Raw genomic sequence first — 16,271 nt, forward strand, 5'->3', positions numbered from 1 at the left:
GCCGGTGAGAGGAGCCGGGTGGTCGTTACTGAGCGGCGAGTGAATGAAGAGCCGTGGGCCCGCGGTACAGCTCGCGCGTTTCGCCCCAGACTGAGAAACACACACTCACATACATTTCACTGTCAAATCCTGCTTTTTGTTTATATCTTGAAAAAAAAATCTTTCCTACGCGGAATTTTCCCCCATAATTAAATATTAAATCCTGCCGGGGACTGAATGGAACCGGACGGAGCGTCGACCGAGGTCGGAGGGGAGAGCGAAGTACCGGCGGCTGAAGAGGCAGCGATAGAAGGAGCCGAGGGCGATTTACACCCGTTAGGTAAGGTGGGGGAGTGGGGGACAATGTCAGATCAGGGGCTCGCTTCCATGGCAGGCTCGGTTCCAGAGGCGGCCCTCTCCACACTGAAAGGGCATCGGTCAGGTGCTTTTGCCCGGGTTGCGGCTGCTCTCCATCATGTCCCCATTTTTTGGGGGTGGGGTGTTAAAGGTTGATGGAATGTTTGCAGATTCTCTTGAGTGTAACACCCGCTTCTCAGTCCTCCCCCTGTCGATGGTTTTCGTTGCGCTTCGTTCAACAACCAGTGGCGATGGGAAGGATGTAAAGTCAACTGCATCCCTAAGCCTCTTTCTGTGGGAGCCACAGTTGACGTGGGGTTTCGCAGCTCCCTCCTTCTGCTGTTTGAATGGGGATTCTCTGCAGCATTGCTACATCGTCTTTAGACACCTTTCATATCAAAAGCGCTTTGAGTATTTGAATTAAATGGATAAATCTTACAACTGCTTTCCATGACTTTTAAAATGACCAGATTGTATACAAAGCAATGTCTCAAAAACAAGGAGGCAGGTTATTGAAATTGAGATCAGGACTGCACCAATCATCTCCTATATTTGTAACATTATTTATGAATGCACTATGCCACTGGCACCCTGGTTTGGTGTGTTGGGAATTACGTTGAGGTCAGGTGGAATGCTGTCTCCCCATCAAAAATGTTTGTAATGTGAATTACGATCTGTGAAATAAGACTAATTCGTCTTCAGATGGACTCGTTAAATGTATGTTTGCGGCTTTGTTGTGTTTTTTTTCTGTGGACCATATTGCAAGTATTGATGCATTTTTAGGGATTATCTGCTCTTGCTTTCAAAAAGTGGAATCATCCAAATAGTGATATAATTGCAAAAATTACTTCAGCTATTTCTATACAGTAACAAATAACCTACGAGTAAGTAAATAAGTGGCAAAACTATAATGAGTCAGGACCCTTTCAGAGTTCATAGATCTCAGTTTAGAAACCTGTATTAAGACACAATATAATTATTTCAAATCAATCTTGAAAGATATTTTATTGGAGAAACATAGAAGTGATTTTTCTTATAAAAGTTGTAATTTTCTGACAAAAAAGGTAACACACTCATACAAAGTTGTATGTAAAATTATTTCGATGTCATTAAATCAAAAGACAATATGGTAATTACTTTTGCATAGTCAAAGCCTATTTGCAGTTTTATGCTGCGCAAGATGGATGTTTTCACATTAGAAAAAGAAATCTCAGTTCATGTCTGTTTGAACTCCAGGCAAAAGGCACTATGACAACAACAGAAAAGTTGAATCAAATGACTAATTTGGATTTTTCTACAGTAATTAGGTACTACTGGCTAAATTTAGTGAGCTTGATAGCAACTAGATGTTTGTTGTAAATCACCTTTTTAAGGTGGTCACAGTTATAGTATGCTTCCAGGAGGATAAATGGTTAGTTAATAGCTGCTAGAGATGGCTAATTTGAGGATTTTTGATGATAGGAAGATAGAAGAGTTTAAAAGATGTGCTGAGTTGTACATTCCACTGCCACTACTGTAACAAAGGGAGTTTGGTGTCAGAAGACCAAAGCGCATTCATGGGGATTCGAGGACCAGGGAGTTGAGATTGGGTGTGACAAGGAAGAGGCCTTGAAAAGATTTGTAAACAAGATAGAGATTTTCAATGTAATCTGGGAACAGGGAGTTGGCGTGGTCGTGAGTAATAGGTGAGTGGGGCAGGATGTGGGTGGTAATGCATTTTTGGTTTTAAAAACATGGAAAAGTTATTATTTGTGAAAGCAACAAAAGCAGACATTCTCCTGCTTTATGATTACTAGCTGTAAAACCGCTAATGAAGAAAAATAAGTCTGATTAATAATAAGATACTGTTCCATCAACACCTAAAAGGGATTATATATTAGTCGCATTCTCCCACTCAATCCTAATGCTATACAAATTTAATACTTTTTTTTACCTATAGTAATGGAATATTGTGAACTTATTGAAATAATCCTTTTGTTTATACTTTCTTCTTGTTGTGATCTATAATCTATAATTCTTGTTGTGCTATTAGTCTTATTTGTGAAAATCTAGATAGCTGTAAGCTATATTGCTTTCCTGAAAAGTACTTGGCGAACGATTCCTTTTTTTTAGTGATCTACAAATAACCTGAATTGAAGGAAAGGTTGGGATAGGTTTCTTAGCATTTAGTTTTGGAGAATTCCATGCTAGACACGGAGGAAGAATTGGGCAGCCATTTCCAAGAGAATTGTTGTGAAAGACTGCTTTGTTTTACATTTTCTTTAATAATAAATGGAGTTAAACTGTCTACTAAGAATTTATTGCTTGGTATTTGGAAGAAAAACGACAAATTGACCTTTTGGGTGTTACTCGACCAATAAGGCTAACAGTTCACCTACTTGCAAATGCTGACTGACCACAGAATTTTCTAGTTTGATTTTGTTTTTGCTAAGAGGAATGCTGTTTTGTTTTTAGCTTTACTTTTAATAATTTGTATGGTGGTTCCCATAATTTCACTTGAAAGAAGATTCTTGCCTTTATGTTATGTCTTTTCATGATGACTGAAAGTATTTTACAATTAATTAATTATTTCTAAAATATAGCTACTATGATAAACACAGATCCACAATGAAATAAGGGTATTGATGCCTATTTAATACTTTTATGACATTGATTAAGATAGAAATTAGTCAAGAAATGACAGATTTCCTGTTCTAATTGGAATAGTGGCGTGGGATATATTGCAATCACCTCAGAGGACAGAGAAGGCCTCAGTTTCATTATTGGAATGATGAAATCTCTAATAATGCAGTACTTCCTCAGTGAAATAGGGTTTAATCACAGACCCTCTTGAATTAAAGTGACAGCTACTGTTTGAGCTAAGCCTGGCATTTGTATAAATTTTAGTTCCAGTCCATTTTACAGAAAATTTAGCAGTAGTTGGGTTAGTCTCTTGACCTGGAGAAGCAGATACTGCATTTATTGCGGTTTTACAGTGGCTTTGACTTGGTGCCAAGATGGAGTGGTTTCAATTTGAGGAACCTGTTTACTGTAACTGAATTTGCTGCTTACTCCATCCACTTCATTATGGCAGTAAGCAACACTCAGCTGACAATTCATTATATAGAATTCTCTTTTTCCTGTCAAGTTTATTTGGGTTCCATTAAATAGACATGTCTACGCATATACACAGGATTTGTAGACAACCTAAATCTGGCTCCAGTTAATTCGATTTCTCTAGTTTAAAGTCTTTTTTTGTACTGAAATATTCTTTGCAGACTTATTCTTTTGTATTCGTATTGATTAAAGTAAAAGTAAAATGTAATAGGCATGTGAGATTCGTATGCATTATGAAAAAACATTTAGCAATATAGTTGTAAATATTGTCTTTAATTTGAGGTGCTGACGGAAGAGCAACATGGAAGAACACATTACACAACATTAAAGTGTATTAGTTTATGACTACAGCTAAAAAGCATTTGCATTAATTAGCTGTATGACTCTACTGATGAATTTAACAAATCAGGAAGCTCTCAATAAGAAGATGTAATGGACAGCTCCGACTCAATCATAAGAAGGTGCTTTACCCCATTTTGTATTTTGCAGATTTGATATGCTATAGGTGAGATATTCCAAGTGACTTCCAGGAATTAATGATTGATGACAGCAAAGTTGTACATTGATTTCTATTGCAGATTATTCTTGAACAATCCTAATTTCAGAGTCACTTATGTTTAGAAGCTTTTTGTGTTGTGTTGAATTAGTTCTGTTTTTTGTCAGAATAATAAACTTAATGATTGACAAGGCTTGTACATGGAAGTGGGCTTTAATTAATTTGAATCATGACTAACCTTCATGTTGATATTTCTCCCTCTACTCTTTTCTCTGGTTTCAGTATTTTAGAATGATCATTGAAGTCAAATATGGCCAAATTACAATGTTTGGGACTAGATTCAACCTACGTCTGCAAAAACAACCCAGCTGTGACACTATTTGCTCACTTTTGTCAAGTGGAATACATCGCTGTGTGTGTGTGTGTGTGTGTGTGTGTGTGTGTGTGTTTTCGTTCAGGGTGGGGGGAGGGGGGGTCATTGTTTAATTTCTCAAATGTGTCACAAATGCCTTATTCTGTGACTAATGTCATTCCAGTGTTAACTCTCTTTCATGTATTAGTCCAGATCTTGTGATTATGAAATAATCTAATTGCAGTGAATTGTGTTAGAAAGTTGGCATTAAATAGGGAAGAATTCCTGCAATTTTCAGTTGACTGAAAAGTATCGATTGATTCGTGATATCGTAACATGTTGGAAATGTACAGAAAGCCAATCAATATCCGAAAGTCGAAGACAGGTAACATTTCAGGATCTGAGAGCTCTGGATGCTAGAATTGTACATCACAGTATTTTAAACTTGACACATTTAAGCTTTCTTTCTCTTTTGTATAATGATTGACTCATGAATTTCTAAGCTTTTTTTGTTTTTATTGATTTGCAGCAAATTTTAAAATCTTTGATTTGGGGCAGTCAGGATTAATATATGGGATGAAAGAACAGGTGACTTATGCAAAGGAGCAAAAACAAATTGGGTGGATTATAGAGCAGACTCTGTTTTACTTGACTCATAGAGGAACTGAAGTAAGAATTGCATGAGCTTAAAAAACTCTACTTCCTGAATTGTGTAAGAACTGCAATGAAGCCACTATTGCTCGAACAGTGTTTGGCATTTTTCTTCTGGTAGTACTTCCTTAATCCCCATGCCATCTCTTGTCTCATTTCAATTTCCTGCATAGGTATAATTCCCTGAATAACAGTTATAGACTGGCATTTCATCCAAGTTTATTATTATTATGAGCTTTGACAGGGAAGGTCAGTAAATAGTACAGTAGCATTTGGCTGTTACTAGTCTTCTGAATTATGGATAATGATCTGAAGACCTGAGGTCAAATTTTACCATGGCGGCTGCTAAATTTAAATTCAGTTAATTTAAATATATCGGGAATATAAAGTTAGTTTCTGCAAGAGTGACTGGGAACTTACTGAATTGTTGTTAATATGATGGGAATGCTGGCATAGTGGTGATGTATGAGGGCTCAAATCCCATGATGGCATCTGGTGAAATTAATTCATTTAATGATTCTGGAATGTGAAGTGACAATGACAATTTATTATTGTAAAATCCAGTTTGATTCAATAATTTCTTCTGGGCAAGGAAATCTGCCATTTTTATCAGGTCTTGTCTTTGTGTGACTCCACACTTTCAGCAGTTGTGTCTTGAGGTCTTTTATGTCCATCTGGCAGAGCTGACACTTTTAATATATATTTAACTTTTCATTGGAAAGAGAACTTCTATCACTTCTGAAAAGGTATAGCTGGTGTACAATTTTATATGGAAGGCAAAAAGAATTGGTTTTGCCAGTAGCATCCATATCCCACTATGAATTTTTAAAAAAAAATCAATTTGCCAGCCAGATTGAACTCATCCAGTTTACATCTATGTTTTTTTTTTGCTGGCTACCTTTGCCAAAGAATTATTTTTCTTTCTTAGGCATAAAACAATCTTAGTTCCTTGAATGTATTATCAGGAGCTCAGTTGCGATTGAAACCTGGAATTATCTATCCTACTTTCTGTGCTCTGCTTACATGATAGACTCATCAAATTATCTGTGGAAAGTTGGAGGTGTAGTGGACAGTGAAGAAGGTTACCTCAGATTACAATGGGATCTTGATCTGATGGGCTGAGAAGTGGCAGATGGAGTTTAATTCAGATAAATGTGAGGTGCTGCATTTTGGGAAAGCCATTCTTAGCAGGAATTTTACACTTAATGGTAAGGTCCTAGGCAATGTTGCTGAACAAAGAGATCTTGGAGTGCAGGTTCATAGCTCCTTGAAAGTGGAGTCGCAGGTAGATAGGATAGTGAAGAAGGTGTTTGGTATGCCTTCCTTTATTGGTCAGAGTATTGAGTACAGGAGTTGGGAGGTCACATTGCGACTGTACAGGACATTAGTTAGGCCACTGTTGGAATATTGCATGCAATTCTGGTCTCCTCCTTATCAGAAAATTGTTGTGAAACTTGAAAGGGTTCAGGAAAGATTTACAAGCATGTTGCCAGGGTTGGAAAATTTGAGCTATAGCAAGAAGTTGAATAAGCTAGGGCTGTTTTCCCTGGAGCATTGGAGGCTGAGGGGTGACTTTATAGAGGTTTATAAAATCATGAGGGGTATGGATAAGATAAATAGACAAAGTCTTTTCCCTGGGTGGGCGAGTCCAGAAGTAGAGGGCATAGGTTTGGAGTGAGAGGGGAAAGATATAAAAGAGATCTGAGGCAGCTTTTTCACACAGAGTGGTACGTGTGTGGAATGAGCTGCCAGAGGAAGTGGTGGAGACTAGTACAATTGCAACATTTAAAAGGCATCTAGATAGGTATATGAATAGGAAGTGTTTGGAGGGATATGGGCCAGGTGCTGGCAGGTGGGACTAGATTGGGTTGGGAAATCTGGTCAGCATGGACGAGTTGGACTGAAGGGTCTGTTTCCATGCTTTACATCTCTATGACTCTGAGTAGGGGAAAACATTTTTGTATTTTTTAAGAGATGGTGCTGACAATTTAGTAAAACAAAGAAACCTTGTGTTTACAAACTTTGATATAGATATGCATGAGGTAGTACATTCTGATAACTGAAGCGGCAGGGACAGGCCACTATAAATGCCGGAGGAACACCACAGAAGCGCTTCACAGGAGGCTCCCAAGCACTGAGGATGTCACCTAGACAGGGGACGAAACGTTTGCAACAAAAACTTCCAGCTCGGCGAACAGAACCACAGCAACGAGCACCCGAGCTACAAATCTTCTCACAAAATTTGAAACCATGTTCCCAGAGCCTGGACCTCTGGAATACTAGTCTGGTAGCATAAACAGTACACTACCTTTTCTCATTCTGTGAATGTAATCGATGCTTTGTTGCAAGACATCAGAAGAAACATAAAGAAGATGTTGACCGTGGACCCTTCTGTAGTTGAAAATGGATACTTGAACAAAATGGTTACATACGTTGAGAGAAAAGTGCAGCTGCTTGACAATCCATCTGGATAAGAAGTTATAAATTTGAAGACGTTAGTTCAGAGAAACTAAAATAATTACTTAAAACAAGATTAGATCATAAATTGATAAACTGATTTTACATTTTGGGTTTACATTTTTTATTACATATATTGTTAACTGTAGCAACCACTGATAACTGAGCAGGAGTTATGACCTTCAGGGTTAGAAGGAAAAATATTACTGAAACTGGACTTGCCAGGCTTACAACACTCTATGGTACTGTATACTACTTAGGACTAATGCAAATAAATGAAGTTGCTACTGTTCTAAATAATTTTTCAGATTTCATTTTCCTGGTTAAGTGGAATAGGAAACTTTAAAATTATTTGGAATACTGCATTTAATTTAATTCAACCATAAGCTTTTAGATATTTTCTCAACAGACATACATAATGTTTAAACATAAAGTTATATATTTCATTAACTTGCTGTCATCATCCACTCTCAACTTGAAGTGAAAGAAAGATTAAGTGATGTGGTTCCATGAATGCCTGAATTTGTTATGATATGGAGGTGCCAGTGTTGGACTGGGGTGGATAAAGTTAAAATTCACACAACACCAGGTTACAATCCAACAGGTTTATATGAAAATACAAGCTTTTGGAGTACTGCTCCTTCGTCAGGTAGCTAGTGGAACAGGAGCAAAGAACACGGAATTTATAGTAAAAGATCAAAGTATTACGTAACTGTTGCGATGTATTGACAAATCTAGATTTCTGTTAAGTCTTTAATCACTTAGATTAGCGATGCAGGTTTTGATATGTGAATCCCAGAATTTCTTTCAAGTTATGGCCCTGAGGAAACTTAAGGTTTTATCAGTACAAATTAAAAGTGACATCTCAGCTCAGACAATGCATTTAAAGGTGTGAAGATAGAGTCTGTCTGTATCCCAACCTTGGGTCAGATTGGTTCTGTTTGCAAAGTAGGAATTTACAAAATGTTGCATGGACGGACTGCCTACAGATTGTGCTTTTTGGACAAAATCGAATGTATCTGCAAATGCACATTCAACCCATAGACTTGTATGTGTGTGTGTGTTTGGGAGAGGGGATGTGTGTGTGGGAGTGGGAGAGAGAGGGAGAGTGTGTCAGCTTGTAAATTTGCTTGCTGAGCTGGCAAGTTTGTTTTCAAACCATGCTAGATAACATCATCAGTGAGCCTCAGGTGAAGCGCTGGTGTTCTGTCCCACTTTCTATTTGTGTGTCTTGGTCTGTTATGGTGGACGATATCATCATTAGTTCATGGAATGCCCTGCCAGTAACAGTGGTGGACTCTCCCTCTTTATGGGCATTTAAGAGGGCATTGGATAGGTATATGGAGGATAGTGGGTTAGTGTAGTTTAGGTGGGCTTGGATCGGCGCAACATCGAGGGCCCAAGGGCCTGTACTGCGCTGTATTCTTCTATGTTCTATGTTCTATGTCTATCTCTGGTTCTTTTTCTCAGAGGTTGGTAAATGGGGTCCAAATCGATAATGGAGATTTGGTTTGAATGCCAGGCCTCTAGGAATCCCCATGCATGCCTCGTTTAGCCTGTCCTAGGATGTGGATGTGTTGTCCCAGTAGAAGTGGTGGCCTCCTTTGTCTATATGTAAGGATACTAGTGCTAGTGGGTCATGTCGTTTGGTGACTAACTAGTGCTCGTGTAGCCTAATGGCTAGTTTTCTGCTTGTCTGTCTGATGTAGTGTTTGTTACAGTCCTTGCATGGTATGTTGTCAATGATATTCGTTTTGCTGGTTGTTGGTATAGGGACCTTTAGGTTCATCAGTAGCTATTTCAGTGTGTTAGTAGGTTTGTGGGCTACCATGATGCCAGGGGCTCAGAGTAGTCTGGAAGTCATCTCTGAGATGTCTTTGTATGGTAGTGTGGCTAGAGTGTCTGGGCATGTTGTGTCTACTTGTTTGGGTTGATTGTTTAAGAATTGGCGGACTTCTTCTTGAATGCACTGTATAGGTATTTTTCTTCGGTTGCTTGTAATTCCTGGGTGCTCCAACAATTCTAAAGCATAAATGAATGTAAATGAGTACAAATCTACCGGTAGCAGGAAAACAAAAAGTCTCGAGGTGAGGCAAGATGAGAGCATCTGCACATAGACATTTATAGGAGACCATTTAGCCCACCATGTCCATGCCAGTCAGCAGAGATGGAGTCTCACAATCCAGGAACAGACCCTTCGGTCCAACTCATCTGGACTGACCAGACATCCCTATCTGACCTGCAATCAAGTTTTGTGAAGATTTGTAGCTCAAGTCGAGGTTCTGGATGCAAGTTTGCTCGTGGAGTTGGAACGTTCGTTTTCAGTTGTTTCATCACCATACTAGGTAACATAATCAGTGAGCCTCTGGTGAAGCACTTGTGGTATGGCCCACTTTTTATTTGTGTTTGGGTTTCCTTAGGTCGGTGATGTCATTTCCTGTTCTTTTTCTCAGGGGGTGGTAAATGGGATCCAAATCAGTGTATTTGTTGGTAGAGTTCCGTTTAGAATGCCATTCTTCTAGGAATTCTCGCGCTTGTCTTTGTTTGGCTTGTCCTAGGATGGATGTGTTGTCCTAGTCGAAGTGGTGTCCTCCTTCATCTGTATGTAAAGAAACTAGTGACAGTGGCTCATGTCTTTTTGTGACTAATTGATGTTCATGTATCCTGGTGGCTAGTTTTCTGCCTATTTGTCCAACGTAGTGTTTGTTACAGTCCTTGCACGGTATTTTATAAATTACATTAGTTTTGCTTGTTGTCTGTATAGGTTCTTTTAAGTTCATTATCTGCTGTTTTAGTGTGTTGGTGGGTTTGTGGGCAACCATAATGCTAAGAGGTCTGAGTAGTTTGGCAGTAATTTCTGAGATGTCTTTGATATAAGGGAGAGTCGCTAGGGTTTCTGGACGCATTTTGTCTGCTTGTTTGGGTTTGTTGCTGAGAAATCAGCAGACTGTGTTGATTGCGTACCCGTTGTTTTTGAATACACTGTGTCGGTGATTTTCCTCTGTGCTGCAGTGTGTGGTGGCTCATTGAAATAATGTTCTAATGCAGCTCCATTTGTGGATGTTGGGATGATTTGCTTCTGTAGTTCAGTATTTGGTCTGTATGTGTTGTTTTCCTGTAGCCGCTGGTTTGAAGTTCCCCATTGGCTGTTCGCTCTACTGCAACAATTTGGAATGGTAGTTTGTTGTTGTTTTTCTCCTCTTTAATGAATTTTATGCCAGTAAGGGTATTATTGATTGTCTTGAATGTTTCCTATAATTTGTTTTGTTTAGTGATGACAAAGTTGTCATCCACGTAGCGGACCCAAAGTTTGGGTTGGATGGTTGGCAGAGCTGTTTGTTTGAGTCTCTACATTACTGCCTCTGCTAAGAACCCTATCGGAGATTCCATGGGTGTTCCTTTGGTTTGTCTGTAGGTTTTGTTGTGAAAGGTGAAGTGGGTGGTAAGGCATAGGTCCACTAGCTTGACTATATTGTCCTTGCTGATGAAGTTAGTAGTATATGGTGTATGTGTCTTTGGTTTTTCTAATAGCGTAGTCAGAAAGTGTAGCGGAGATTTTGATATTGATGGATGTAAATAGGGCTGTTATATCAAAGGAAACCATCATTTCATCCTCTTCTATGTAGGTGTCTTTGGTCTTCAGGAATTCTTGGGTGGAGTGGATGGAGTGGCATAAATCTTCTAAGTGTTTTAGTCTTTGGTGTAGCTCCTTGGCTAATCTGTAAGTTGGTGTTCCGGGTAGCGAGACTGTTGGTCTGAGGGGAGCTCCTGGTAGTGAATTTTGGGTAATCCATAGAAGACCTGGGACCATTTGCTAGCATTTGGCCTATATCCTTGTAAACTCTTTTTCACTATACTAATCCCGTTTCCTAGCTTTGTTGTCATTTTGTTATCTACATTCAAAACGTTAGCTTGCTCTCTCTCTGCATGCTGTCTGACCCACTGTAATCTCCAGCATTTGTTGTTTTTAGCCTTCTACCTCTTTTATTTAAATCCTGGTATTGACCCCTGAACTAATGAAATAGGGTCGTCTTACCTACCTGATTTATTGTACAGCAATTCCACATACTGTGCTTCTATTAAGGACCCTTTCAAGCTTCACTGCTCCAAGAAAAAAAACCCAGCCTTTCCAATTTCTCCTTGTATCTCAGATCCTCCATCTCAGACAGCATGCTGGTAAATCTCCACTATACTTTCCCTAGTGCAATCACATTCTTATAATGTTTGAGTGGAAACATACTCTTCAGTCCAACTAGTCCATTCCACCCATGTTCCTGAACTAAACTAGTCCCCACTTGCCCGTATTTGGCATTTATCCTTTCCTGTTCATGTACTTATCCAAACATCTTTCAAATGTTGTAAAACTGTACCTGCATCCACCACTTCTTCCAGCAGTTCATTCCATATATGAATCACCCTCTGGAAAAAGTTGTTTCTCTGGTCCCTTTTAAATCTTTTTCCCCTCACCTTAAAAATATGCTTCCTTGTTTTGAACTCCCCCAACATACAGAAAAGACCCTTGCTATTAACCTTACTACACCATCATGATTTTATAAACCTCCAAAAGGTCACCCCGAACCTTCTACCTATCCAACATGTTTTTATAACTCAAGCCCTCCATTTCCAGTAACATCCTGGCCATTCTTTTCTGAATACACTCATTCACAGGTGTGAATATTGCATTAGGTCAAAGATAAGCCATTATTTCCCTAGAACATGGCCACCACCTTGTTCCACTGTAAATTGAGCATAAGGCAGAGAGATAAACAGGACTTGGTACAATGAAGGACACAGGTAGCAGTGTTCCTTGATAACCTCAAGTTTAACTTCCTCTATCTACCAAATGTTTCAAGTATTAACATAGCAAAAGTATTCCAGCTGAGGCCTTACCAGTTACTTATATACAAAGCATAATGTCATTAAGAACTGCAATCAGGGCTCTTTTCAAAGCAAGCCCCAGAATTAAGATAACAACAATCCCTGGTAAGCTGGATGTGCAACATCTCATTTTCCACTTCATTATGTTTTTTTAGAGTAATGATAACTGTGTGATCATATTTTTCATTCATAATGATGCAGAGTGAAATACTATAGAAAATATTTTTTTCTTGATCCCTTGCTTTTATATAAATGCTGACTGGCTGTTTTTGTAAACTTTATTTTCTCTGATGCAACACTTGTTTAAGACTGGAATGGTAATATAATGTTTGATACAGGGAGCTGATTGTATTCAAGACACTGAATCTTGGTTATATAACTGTCTACACTATGCCCTACCATTTAATTTCTCTTTGGAAAATTCTATTCTGTTTTTACCCTTTATGTCCAACTTAGATGCCTGACTTACTGTAATAGTGCATTAAGATTTCTTTGAAATAGCTTTATGTAAAACCTTCTGCAATAATGCATAATTACTTTCTGTAGGTATGGGCAAAGTATTGTAAGTTATGTTCAGTGCTTGTGGGTACAAGTAACATAAAGTTTATGACAAAATCATGGATATAAGAAGATTCTAGTTTTGTTTGTTGATCTTTTATTTTATTGACCTATTTTTCTAATCAAACTGTTCAGAGATGGTATTATGCACCTCTGGAGCAGGTGAGACTTGAACCCAGCCTCCCTGGTCCAGGGCAGGGACATTGCCATTGCGCCACATGAGGACCCTAGCCCTCCTGCACCTGGCATTGCCAGGCAGTGTCTCATCCAAGTACTAATCAGGCTGTCTAGCAAGGAAACAGACCTTTTGGTCAAACTCATCCATGCCAAACAGATATCCTAAATAAGCTAGTCCTATTTGTTAACATTTGGCTCATATCCCCCTCAACCGTCCTTATTCATATACCTATCCAGATGCCTTTGATACGTTGTAATTATGCCAGCCTCCACTATTTCCTCTGGCAGCTCATTCCAAACGTGCACCACCTTCTGTGTGAAAAAGTTGCCCCTTAGGTCCCTTTTAAATCTTTCCCCTCTTTAAACCTATGCCCTTGAGTTTTGGATATCCAACCATAGGAAAAGACATTGTCTATTCATCCTACCAATGCTCCTCGTGATTTTACAGACCTCCATAAGGTCACCCCTCAGTTTCCAACGCTCTAGCGAAACTAGCACCAACCTATTTGTGGGCGGCACGGTGGCACAGTGGTTAGCACTGCTGCCTCACAGCGCCAGAGACCCGGGTTCAATTCCCGACTCAGGCGACTGACTGTGTGGAGTTTGCACATTCTCCCCGTGTCTGCGTGGGTTTCCTCCGGGTGCTCCGGTTTCCTCCCACAATCCAAAAATGTGCGGGTCAGGTGAATTGGCCATGCTAAATTGCCCGTAGTGTTAGGTTAAAGGGGTAAATGTAGGGGTATGGGTGGGTTTCGCTTCGGCGGGTCGGTGTGGACTTGTTGGGCCGAAGGGCCTGTTTCCACACTGTAAGTAATCTAATCTAATCTAATCTATTCAGCCTCTCCCTATAGCTCAAACTCTGGCAACATCCTTGTTAATCTTTTCTCAATCCTTTCAAGTTTCACAACATCCTTCCTATTAGAGGGAGACCAGAATTGAATGGAGTATTCCAAAAGTGGCCTAACCAATATCCTGTATAGCTGCACATGATCTCCCAACTCCTATATTTAATGCACTGACCACTAAAGGCAAGCATACCAAATGCTGTCTTCACGACCCTGTCTCCTTGCAACTCCACTTTCAAGGAACTATGAACCTGCACTCCGCAGTCTCTTTGTTCAGCAACACTCCCAGGACCTTACCATTAAGTGAAAAAGTTCTGCCCTGACCTGCCTTTCTAAAATGCAGCACCTCACATTTATCTAAATTAAACTCCATGTGCCACTCCTCAGCCCATTAGCCTATCTGATCAAGGTTCCATTGTACTCTGAGGTAACCTTCTTCACTGTCTACTATACCTCCACTTTTGGTGTAATCTGCAAATTTACTAACCATAACTCCTACAATCGCATCCAAATAATTTACGTATAATGACAAAAAGCAGTGGACCTAGCACCGATACTCATAGCACACCGCTGATCACGGGCCTCCAGTCTGAAAAACAACCCTCCACCACCACCTTCGAGCCAGTTCTGTATCCAAATGGCTAGGTCTCCTTGTATTCCATCTGATCTAACCTTACTAATCAGTCCACCATGAGGAATCTTATCGAATGCCTTACTAAAGTCCATATAGGTCACTTCCACTGCTCTGCTCTCATTAATCATCCTCAAAAAACTCAAATCAAATTGGTGAAACACTATTTCCAAAATGCAAAGCAATGTTGACTATCCCCAATCAGTCTTTGCCTCTCCAAATACATGTAAATCCTGTCCCTCTAGATTCCCTTCAACAACCTGCCCACCATTGATATCAGGCTCACCGGTCGAAAGATCCCTTAGTTTTCTTTACCACCTTTCTAAATAGTGGCACCATGTTAGCCAATCTCCAGTCTTCCGGCATCTTACCTGTGGCAATCGATGATACAAATAATTCAGTAAGGGACCCAGCAATCACTTCCCTAGTTTCCCACAGAGTTCTAGGGTACACTAAAATAGGTGGTATCGTGGACAGTGAGGAAGGTTATCAAATTGCAGCAGGACCTTGATTAGCTGGGGAAGTGGGCTGAGAAATGTCAAATGGAGTTTAATATAGATAAGTGTGAGGTCTTGGAATTTGGAAAGTTAAATCAAGGTAGGAGTTTCATGGTGAATGTTAGGACCATAAGGAGTGCAGTGGAACAGAGGGATCTTGGAGTTCAAGTTCATAGTTCTCTGAAAGTGGAGTCATGGGTAGACAGGGCAGTGAAGAAAGTATTTGGCACACTGGCCTTCATCATTCAAGGCACTGAGTGTAGAAGTTGGGAATTAGAATATTGTGTTCAGTTTTGGTCACCTTGATATAGGGAGGATGTTATTAAACTGGAAAGACTGCAGAAGAAATTGACAAGGATGTTGCCTGGATTCAAGGGTCTGAGTTATAGGGAGAGGTTGGACAAGCTAGGACATTTTTCTTGAGTGTAAGGGAATGAGGGGGATCTTATAGAAGTATATAAGACCATGAGAGCTGTGGATAGGGTGAATGCACTCAGTCTTTTTCCCAAGGTTGGGGCATCGAGGACTAGAGGGCATCAGTTTCCGGTTAGAGGGGAAAGACTAAAGTGGAACCTGAGGGGCAACTTTTTTTACAGAGGTTGTACAAATATGCTTATATTCTTATTTTCCAGTTGTCACTTTACCTGCGAACATCTGCCCCAAATCAACCTTTGAAAGTTCTTACCTAATACCATCAAAGTTGACCTTCCTCCAATTTAGAACTTGAATTTTTAAGTCTGATGTATCCTTTTCCATCACTGTTTTAAACTAATAAAATTATGGTGATTGGCCCCAAAATGCTCCTCTACTGGCATTTCAATTGCCTACCCTAACTTATTTCCCAAGAGTAGGCCAAGTTTTGCACATTCTTTAGTAAGTACATCCAAACATGAATTAGAAAATTTTCTTGTACACACTTAACAAGTTTCTGTCTAGCTAAACCCTTAACATTATGACAGTCCCAGTCTATGTTTGGAAAGTTAAAATTTCCTACCATAACCACGCTATTATTCTTAGTGATAACTGAAATCTCCTGTCCATCCCTGAGTCATGTCTCTGCAATCGCTATGATATCCCATGTTCCCAATCATGTCCTGAGTTCATCTGCCATATCTGTTAGGCCTCTTGCATTTGGTAGTCACATCCACACTGTCTAAATTGTGATCCCAGCAATGACTTTAGTCTGCCAACCAAAGGATGACTTACTTGTTCCCACTTGCAATATATTATCCATGTCCCATGTGCTGTCATCTTATGTGCAGCCTTATTGGAAGCCTTCTGAAAATACAATGCACTC

At 39.6% G+C, this 16,271-nt stretch overlaps 1 protein-coding gene across 4 annotated transcripts in view; it reads left to right on the forward strand.

Moving 5' to 3' along the window:
* The window catches only part of pip5k1ca (phosphatidylinositol-4-phosphate 5-kinase, type I, gamma a), a 95,915-nt gene continuing 79,644 nt past the window's right edge, over positions 1-16,271 (forward strand). For all 4 annotated transcript variants that reach the window (XM_043721007.2, XM_043721009.2, XM_043721010.2 and 1 more), the window contains exon 1: positions 1-319. In XM_043721007.2, the coding sequence (XP_043576942.2) occupies positions 217-319 (103 nt within the window). In that variant the 5' untranslated portion in view covers positions 1-216. The remainder of the gene's footprint in view (positions 320-16,271) is intronic.

This window comes from Chiloscyllium plagiosum, unplaced genomic scaffold, assembly GCF_037043375.1.
Source record: "Chiloscyllium plagiosum isolate Xiang-an unplaced genomic scaffold, Cpla_swu_hap1 HiC_scaffold_28, whole genome shotgun sequence".
Lineage (NCBI taxonomy): Eukaryota > Metazoa > Chordata > Chondrichthyes > Orectolobiformes > Hemiscylliidae > Chiloscyllium > Chiloscyllium plagiosum.